The following is a 9,874-nucleotide window of genomic DNA, read 5'->3' as shown; positions in this document are numbered from 1 at the left end:
GAGCAAACCTAGACCCAGACTGGCCTTCAGGACACTCATTGTCACAGGCTAGGCTCACTTTTTCATAGACTAAGGACTAGGGTAGGATCAGGGAAATTCAACAGGCACTAAAATTATTATTGAGCTGCCAGAGAGCAACGGTCAGAGGCCCCAGGTCTGTGTGGCATCCAGACAGCCCTTTGTGCCCTTCTAGACAGCCCCCTCCTTGGGCTCAGGGACCTGTCTGGATGCTGAGCTCCCAGGAGGTCTGAGGGGTGTGACCTCCCTTCCTCCCAGCCTCTCCCCCCTCCCACCATCCTGGCCCAGCCCAGGGCTGCTATAAAGCTGGCCCAGCCTGGCTCTCAGCACACCCCGCTGCCGCTGCCAGGACCGTCCTGGAGCCTCATCCGGGGACACGTCCACTCTGCCCCTCCTTCTCCCCAGCAGCGCCATGCGGCCCCTGTGGCTCTGCTGGGCCCTCTGGGTGCTGCCCTTGACTGGCCACGGGGCGGCCCTGACCGAGGACTGGATTCTGGACAGCCTGCTGCAGCAGCTGCACCTCAGCGAGGTCCCCATCGTGGACAAGGCCGCCGTGGAGGGGCTGGTCATCCCCGCCCACGTGAGGACCCAGTACGTGGCCCTGCTGCAGCGCAGCCATGGGGCGCGCTCCCGGGGAAAGAGGTTCAGCCAGAACTTCCGAGGTGAGGCCCGCCCTCCTGCTGCAGCCTGGTCTTTGTGGTGGTGAGGATTGGGGGGCGTCTTGAGTGCAGGGTCCACGGGGCAGTGAGGGGGGACCATGGCCTGTGAGGACGGCGGGCCTGGGCCCCTGGTCTCTGTCTGCACTGAGGACCCCACCTCTCAGGGCCAGGAGGAGGTGGGCTGGGCTGGACCAGCTGACAAAGCCACGGCATCAGAGAAGATAAGGATGGAGAAGAGCAAGCAAAGCCAATGGGAGAGGGTGGGTGTGGCAAGAACCCTGGCTGGGAAGCCTCAGGGAGGTGCGGTAGAGTCAGGGCTTCTCAGGTTCCCTTTTCACTCTGATACTAGTAGCCTGACCTTGAGCAAACAGGTTTACAATCACAGTTTTCTTTTCTGTTTGCTCCTCTGGAACACTGATGTGATTATCTGCCCCATCTCGCAGCAATGTGAATATTAAAGTGGAGGGAAAGGGGTAGGAACAACACTGAAGTGTGATGGGAAGATACTCAGTTGTCAGGGAAGCTGGCATCCTGAGTCCTACTCAGCCTCTTACCTCCCTGGGCCTGGACTCACTTCTTCAGTGCCCAGAGCTACACCCAAGGCCAGGTGCCCCCAGGTGAGGGGTCTGGTCTTCAGCATCCCAGCTGAGGCAGCCTGGTCAGCGCCGCCAGCCTTCCCGCTGGGCCGAGGTTGTTAAAAACAAGACGGATTTTCAGGTAATTGGCCTTTGCCCATGGGGACAGAGCAGGGGGCTGGTCTCTCCCAGCCTGGCCACCACCTCAGTGGCCCGGCATCCTCAGAGCTCGCCTGGGGCTCGGAGGGGCCCCGCTGACTCCGCTCCTGTCCCCAGAGGTGGTCGGCAGGTTCCTGGAGTCCGAGGCGTCCTCGCATTTGCTGGTGTTCGACATGGAGCAGCGTCTGCCGCCCCGCAGCGAGCTGGTGCAGGCGGTGCTGCGTCTCTTCCAGGAGCCGGTCCCCAGGGCCGCCCTCCGCAGACACGAGCGCCTCTTCCCGCGCAGCGACCGCGCCAGGGTCACCGTGCAGTGGCTGCACGTCCGCGACGACGGCTCCAACCGCACCGCCCTCATCGACTCCAGGTGCGGAGGTCGCGGCTGCGGTGTGGGGCTCGGGGGAGGGAAGGAAGGCTGGGCCTGGGGCTGGAGGAGGGGCGGCTCGGTCCCGGCGGGGACACGCGGGAGCGGGTGGGAGAGGTGCTGCCCCCGGGGCCACCCCGGGCAGTCCCAGTCCCCACGCCTGAGCGCGGGCCTGTGTCTCCCTCCGTGCGGTGTCGCAGGCTGGTGTCCATCCACGAGAGCGGCTGGAAAGCCCTGGACGTGACCGAGGCGGTGAACTTCTGGCAGCAGCTGGGCAGCCCCCTGCAGCCGCTGCTCCTGCAGGTGTTGGTGCAGCGGGAGCACCTGGGCCCGCTGGCCTCCAGCGCCCACAGGCTGGTCCGCTTCGCCCCCCAGGGGCCGTCAAGCGGCCGGCAGGGGGAGCCCCAGCTGGAGCTGCACACCCTGGACCTCAGGGACTACGGGTAGGCCCGGGGGCAGGCTGCGGGTGGACTGGGTGGTCCAGGCCCCTCGGTGGGCGGGACCGGCTGGGGAGCAGAGGCTGATAGCCCCAGGACGCAACTGATTCCTCACCCTATGTCAGAGTTTCTAATGGCAGACATTTTTATTATTTAAACATTTTGTTGAAAACACCTTCAGATATTTTCAATGGGTTTTATGGTGTCATTGTTACATATTCATTATTGTAATCATCTATTTTCACTCTACCCTTTTCTCTAATTAATTCTTTGAAAGATTAAAAGCCATTAGTGGTTACTAAGGGCTTCCCTGGTGGCTCAGATGGTAAAGAATCTACCTGCAATGCGGGAGACCTGGGTTCGATCCCTGGGTTGGGAGAATCCTCTGGAGGAGGGCATGGCGACCCACTCCAGTATTCTTGCCTGGAGAATCGCCAAGAACAGAGGATCCTGGCAGGCTACAGTCCGTGGGGTCACAAAGAGTCAGACACGACTGAGTGACTAAGCACAGCACAAGGTTGAAAAGCTTTCCTGAATTTTTTCCTCATGGGACGCATTAGCTATTTGGAGTAGATGAGGCTTTGGAGTGGACCTTGCTGGGCAGTAGAGTGGCCTAGGTTCATTTAACTCTGCTTTCTACTGGCTGCAGAGCCTCTGGCATGTCAGTTAACATTTTTGGTCTCTGTGTCCTCAGGTGTAATAGGGATGATGCTGAAAGTACCTAGTTCAGTGCCTGGCATCCTGGGAGACCATTATAAAACAGTAACCGATTTATGACTTATGTTTCAGATATGTTTATTCATTCAGCACTTGTCACAAATGTTCAGTTTTTAAATTTTAATTAATTACTTTTTGGCTGTGCTGGGTCTTGGTTGCTGTGCGGGCTTACTCTAATTGCAGTGAGTGGTGGCTACCCTCTGGCTGTAGTGTGCAGGCTCCTCGTTGTGGCGGCTTCTCTCATTACAGAGCACAGGCTCTAGGCACGCAGCGTTCTGTAGTTGTGGCCCACGGGTTTAGTTGCTCCCAGGCATGTGGAATCTTCCCAGACCAGGGATCGAACCCACGTCCCCTGCATTGGCAGGGGGATTCTTAACCAATGAACCACCAGGGAAGTCCTCCAGTTCTTTTGTAGTGAGAGATGGATCATAATTCTCCCTCCAGATGCCCCCACTAGGCCCTGCCCTTCGCCCCCTGATGCCTGCTTTCCCAGCTGACCTCTGACTCTGCTTCTCTTTGCCACGCTCCCCAGAGCTCAAGGAAACTGTGATCCTAAGGCACCGGTGACCGAGGGCACCCGCTGCTGCCGCCAGGAGATGTACATTGACCTGCGGGGGATGAGGTGGGCTGAGAACTGGGTCCTGGAGCCCCCAGGCTTCCTGGCCTATGAGTGTGTGGGCACCTGCCAGCAGCCCCCAGAGTCCCTGACCTTCAAGTGGCCTTTTCTGGGGCCTCGACAGTGCATCGCCTCGGAGACGACCTCGCTGCCCATGATTGTCAGCATCCAGGAGGGAGGCCAACTCCAGCCCCAGGTGGTCAGCCTGCCCAACATGAGGGTGCAGACGTGCAGCTGTGCTTCAGATGGGGCACTTGTGCCAAGGAAGCTGGAGCCGTAGGTGTGGAGTATAGCATGAAGGCCTCTGACTAGGCACGTGTACAAAGCAGGTCTTAACATAGGTCTTAATTTTCTACTTAGCAAGTTAGCCCTGCATCAATCACTTGAGTGCACCTCCTGTAACTTTATTGTGTGTTCTTCTGTTTCTTGCCCTCCTATCCATCACCCGCCCTGAGCACTTACGTGAGTAACTAATACAACCCGGGTGGCAGAGCTGTAGAAGGAAATTTCAGCCAACTTGTATAAAGGATACAGCTGAGCATGGACAGACTGTCAGCTCCGAGTTTCTGTTCTCTAGCAAATTCTCAACTGAGTATAGGACAACACACCCTATAATGAGAACTGGGAAAATCGACTGACTTACTCTATCACGTGATGAATTAAAACCAAACCAAACAAAAAATCCCTCTGTTTCCCCTAGGCAGGGAGAAAATCTAAAAAGAATCCCCTGCTGCTGCTGCTAAGTTGCTTCAGTCGTGTCCGACTCTGTGCGACCCCATAGACGGCAGCCCACTAGGCTCCTCTGTCCCTGGGATTCTCCAGGCAAGAATACTGGAGTGGGTTGCCATTTCCTTCTCCAATGCATGAAAGTGAAAAGTGAAAGTGAAGTCGCTCAGTCGTGTCCGACTCTTAGCAACCCCATGGACTGCAGCCTACCAGGCTTCTCCGTCCATGGGATTTTCCAGGCAAGAGTACTGGAGTGGGGTGCCACTAATCCCCACTCACCAAAATGTTGACCTATTCTGGGCTTTTGTAAATATACTTCGGTCCCCATTCCCCTGAGAGAGTGCTAGAAGGGAGGATGAAGGGGTTTAGCCTAAGGGCAATGGACGGGGAATTAGGACACCTGATTTCTGGATCTAATAGGGCCATAAACTGTGACCTTGGGCCACCATTTCCTTTTAAAAAGGAGGATTTGGGATTGGCTCTAGGACTTCATCACCCTGGGGATCGGACAACCCTACCCTCACCCACTCCTCTGCCTCTCTGGAGACAGAGAATTGCCTGTGCTAAAATATTTAGGTTATTTCCTCCACTGTTTTAGAAAACTTATCACCAGAACTCACATGTATTTACATGGTTTTCTGAAACTTAGCAAAAAGAAACCAATTGCATGTAGATAATTTGCTGAAATAAAATAGAAGTGATGTTTCACTTTGTGTCTGTGTATTTAATTTCTTTAAAAATTTTTTTATTCATTTGACTGTATCAGGTTTTAGTTGCAGCATGCAGGATCTTTCATTGTGGCACGTGGGCTCCAGAGTGCACAGCTCAGTAGTTGCCGTGCAAGGGCCTGGTGGGATCTTAATTCCCCAGCCAGGGATCAAACCTGCATCCCCTGCATTGGAAGGCAGCTTCTTAACCACTGGACCACCAGGGAAGTCCCTGTATTTATTTTCTAGTGTTCCTTACATAGGAGAGAGGGAGCAATAATGGGGAATGAGAGCAACATAATGATCTGAAGAAAGGGGGTGACCAAGGACCCCCAACTCCTAGGGGATGGTTCTGGGGACAGGGCAGGCAAGTGAACATTTACTGAGCATTCATTCTGAACCTGGCAGCCATGCTAGGCAACATCTTATACTTTATGTCACTTAATTCTTGCAACTATTTCTTGAGGTAGGTATTATTATTCGCATTTTTCTGATTAAGAAATCAAGGCTGAGGCAATGCAAATCTATGGAGCAGAGATTCAACATGCCCCAGTAAGCATGCTCTGCTGATGACACAGGAATTAATTAACATGTACGTCTGGCAATTCTACTATGTTTACTTTCTCTGCTCAGTGGGGTTTCCTTATGTCTGACTTACTGAAGTTCATAGCTTTTCTATGTTGATGTACAAAGCTAATTAATAGCATCTGAATAGCAGAGGGAAAAAACAGCCAGGATTTGAGGACATGGCAAGCCTATAGTTGGAGGTAGGGAGAGAAAATTTGTCTCTGACTTGTAAGGAGCTATATTACCTTCCTAAGACAACAAAATGAAGACCTGCCACTTGGCCTGTTGTGAGTACCAGGTCATACAGCTGCTGTCTCTATAAGAAGCATATCAAAACCATCCAAAGAATTCTCCCAGCTACTCAATGATGTATCTGCAACTCTAAAAGGACTGTGGACTCTCAGTCACATGCAATCAGTGGCAAGGATGGGCCTGCTCACATCATCCAATGAGCTAAAAAACATCGAGGAGACTGGTTCCATTTCAGCATGTTAGGATGTGCTTATCAGCACAGAGAGACAGTATGGCAGACAGAATATTCTCTCCAAATACGTCCATGCCTCCCAATCCTTAGAACCTGTGACTATGTCCTGTTACATGGCGCAGGGCCATGGCAAATGTAATTAAGGCTACAGATCTTAAAATAGGGAGATTATCTTGGATTATTCAGGTATACCCCATCTAATCACACGAAAGCAGAGAACTCTCCAGCTGGAGGCAAAAGGGGAGGTCAAGAGATTCAAAGCTTCAGAAGGACTCCATCTTCCATTGTGGGTTTCAAGATGAAAAGGACCATGAGCCAGGAAATGAGAGTAACTTTCAGAAGGTGAAAAGGACTCCCAGCTGACAGTCAGCAAGGAAAAGGGACCTTAGTCCTACAGCTACATGGAACCAAATTCTTCCAACAACCTAAACGAGACTCAATGCTGATTCTTCCGCAAGAGCCTCCAGACAGGAACCCAGATCAGTTGACACCTTGATTTGGCCTGTGGGACCTGGAGCACAGAAACCAGTTTGGTCCACTCAGATCTCTGACCCACAGGATGTGAGATAACAAATTTGTTTTGCTTTAGGCCACTAAATTTGTGATAAATTGTTATGGCAGCAATAAAAAAAACCCCTAATACAGACATTAAGCCAAATCTCATTACAAGTGACGTGTAATTACAACTTTTTTCCCACTGTCTGACTTACTGAAGTTCATGGCTTTTCTATGTTGATGTACAAAGCTAATTAATAGCATCTGAATAGTAGATGCTATTCATCTGAAAAGATGAAGTAACAACATTAAAAGATAATTTTGAATGAATTGAAAACTGCACATAATCCCACAATCCTAAAACAGAATTATTTTGGTTTTTGCATCTCCTGTTCATACACAACCTGACCTGTTCACATACAGCATGAGTTCATAACTGTTTTGGAAATTAAAGTTAAGCTGTGCCTTAAGGCATAGGAAAAAAAAAAGGTGTAGAGTCACATTCCAAAAGAGCCACACTGGTTCTCCTTAGGTGATGGGATTAAAGGCAATGTTCACTTTTCCATTTGATCTAATTTCTAATTTTTCTATAATAACCATGGATTATTGGTATAAGAAGAAGCAAAAATATATGCAAAAGGTGCCTCCCTGGAAGTTCCTAAATCCCGGAGGATTAGGGATCAAGAGCACCTGCCATTTGACTTGCTGGGAGCAATTCAAGGATTCATTCTTTGGATCATCTCCATTCGTAGTGTTGCAGGAAGGGGGACCCCCTTCCAGGGCCCAAACCTGGGCTCTTGTCTAACACTCAGAAATGAATTGTCCAAGGAGACACATGTGCTGACAAAGCAAGAGACTTTATTGGGGAAGGGAACCTGGGTGGAGAGCAGTAGGGTAAGGGAACCCAGGAGAACTGCTCTGCCACGTGGCTAGCAGTCTTGGGTTTTATGGTGATGGGATTAGTTTCTGGGTTGTCTTTAGCCAATCATTCTGACTCAGAGTCCTTCCTGGTGGTGCACACCTTGTTCAGCCAAGATGGATGCCAGAGAGGAGGATTCTGGGAGGTGGTCGGACATGTGGTGTCTCCTTTTGATCTCTCCTGAACTCTTCCGGTTGGTGGTGGCTTATTAGTTCCATATTCCTTACCAGGATCTCCTGTCGTAAAACAACTCCTGCAAATGGTTACTACGGTGCCTGGCCAGGGTGGGTGGTTTCAATCAGTGTGCTTCCCCTAACAACTCCCCCCTGAGAGACTTCATACTCAAGATACTTCTTGGGAATTGGGGTGGAGGTCTCTTTCTTCTGTAACTTCTTCCTGTTGTGCATGGGCATAGGCCTGCCTAGCAGAGCAGAAGTCTCTCTCTACCTGATCTAAGCCAAGGTTTTTTTTTTTTTTCCTTGACTGAAACCAGCATTCACCCTTATAATAACAGCACTTTAGTTGGCTCCTCTCAGAGGTCAAATAGACAGGGGCCAAACAGAAGACCTAACAGGATGGTCATCACTGGTCCCCAGAAACAGGAGGCAACATTTGGGGTGAGGGCTGCAGGGTTTGTGACTTCTTTTTTTGTTTTTTTTTTGATTGGTTGGTGGTGAAGCAACAGAGCTGTGGTCCAGGAATCTTGTGTTTAGTCTGAAGTTACCATCCTGCACCTGAGTGGGGGCTCCAGTTCTGTAGAAGAACTCAAAGACATTGTTATGCATATTTCTTTGAGTAGGAACCAGGACCCTGTCTCAAGGCTGTACCAACCTTTGATTGCTTCTCCTGTTTCTGTATCCCTTCCCTTCCCTGATTAGCTTGTTTGAATCCACCCTTTGGAACTCAGGGAAGGTCAAGGAGGCTGAATGAAGCCTATATCCTACAGACAAGACATGGAGAACACAGAACAGATCTGTACTCAGAGCCCCACAGAGTCCCACTCAGTTTTAATTTAGGGAACTGGGCAACTATGACTGTGATAACTTCCTGTCAAAATGGGGCATAGGATCGCCTCAGCTTGGAGAATAGACACTGAATTGGAAGTATTCCTGAGTTCCAAGTTCTAGATCTGAGTCTTGTATGATTAAAATCTCAGTTCCTTGGTCTGCCATTTTGTTGTAACAGACCCAATTAGAAGTAGCTGGAGGAGGCATAACTGGAATTTTAACAGACAAAATAAATCTCATTTCTTTTTAGAAGAATAGGCCTGAAACCCAGTCTGGACCTGGCACTTTGGGGAGACTTGTAGCCAAGTAGCCAGTTGCCTGGTTTTATAAAAAGTAAGGTTGCAGTTACTAGCTTCCAGCAGACATTGTTTTGAGAATGGTGGCATCTAAGCCTGACATGACTCAGAAAACTCAAGTGTTTAGCAATATGTCTAATCTGAAATTACACTCATAGTGTCATCTAGTTATTTCCCAGGTTGTCTGAACCATAGCTACTCTATTTTGACTTTTAATTGTAAAAATTTTCCTTAATAGCCAAAGCAGATGTCACCATTAATGATGTCTGTGTTTCTCTAGGTATGAGAAGATGCAAGAATTGCAACTCATAAAAAGCAGAGTGCCTCATTCCTGATTTTCACCCTGAACTCCTTTCAGGGGCATTGAAAGTCAGCAGTTGCAGTGGCCATGATTTAATCTTTGTAAATGTAGATGGCAAGTGTCAGTCTTCAGTTGGCAGAATCTCTTTTTGCTTTTAAACTTGACCATGATTTTAAGGGGGGCATTTCATCACCATTTTATCCCATGGTGCTGAGAATGTCCATTCTCAGGTTTGGCAAAGATTTTGATGATAGGCCACTCAGTGTGCTGTTACTGGACTAGGCCATAAAACAGTATCCCAAATTCCCTGGACCACCTGTCTTACTAGCCTCTTGGTCCAGGACAATATTCCCTCTCATTGCTTCTTCCCATATCTAGAGTTACACTGCTACCATCATTGATCTCATATGCAAATATATATTATTCTATCAGAGGCCTCAGTCACACATTTGGGAGTATAAGAAACAGCAATTGTGTAAAACAGGTAAAATACAAATAACATAGCCAGCAATATTAGTAAAGTCACAAGTAAGACTTAAGTTAAGAGCTTCCATTAGATGTATCCCAGTATATCTCAGGTCATCTGACTTAGTCTACTCTGTAGAATCTTTGTCTTCTAGGAAAATTATACATTGGCACCTTCTATAAGGCACATAGCCCAGTTTTCTAGTGTTACTAGACTGACTGCCCTTAGTATGATTTAATTGTTTCCAACACAGAGGAGACTTTAAACCTAAATTACCATAGCCTGGTATTATCTATATAAATCCATCCCATAATTGTAGGAGATTTTTTCCTCCTTTGCTGAAACTTTGGTTGTTGTTCTGCTT

General features: G+C 49.4%; 1 protein-coding gene across 1 annotated transcript; it reads left to right on the top strand.

The window, feature by feature from the left end:
• Positions 1-375: 375 nt before the first annotated feature.
• LOC101105347 (left-right determination factor 2-like) lies at positions 376-8,184 on the top strand. The gene is made up of 4 exons (XM_027976112.3): positions 376-680; positions 1,529-1,775; positions 1,973-2,215; positions 3,459-8,184. Exons 1-4 carry the CDS (start codon positions 431-433, stop codon positions 3,820-3,822), a joined length of 1,104 nt encoding a protein of 367 aa, XP_027831913.1. The 5' UTR covers positions 376-430; the 3' UTR covers positions 3,823-8,184.
• Positions 8,185-9,874: the final 1,690 nt, after the last annotated feature.

This window comes from Ovis aries, chromosome 12 (genome assembly GCF_016772045.2).
Source record: "Ovis aries strain OAR_USU_Benz2616 breed Rambouillet chromosome 12, ARS-UI_Ramb_v3.0, whole genome shotgun sequence".
Taxonomy (NCBI): Eukaryota; Metazoa; Chordata; class Mammalia; order Artiodactyla; family Bovidae; genus Ovis; species Ovis aries.
This window is presented reverse-complemented; position numbering and strand designations above follow the sequence as displayed.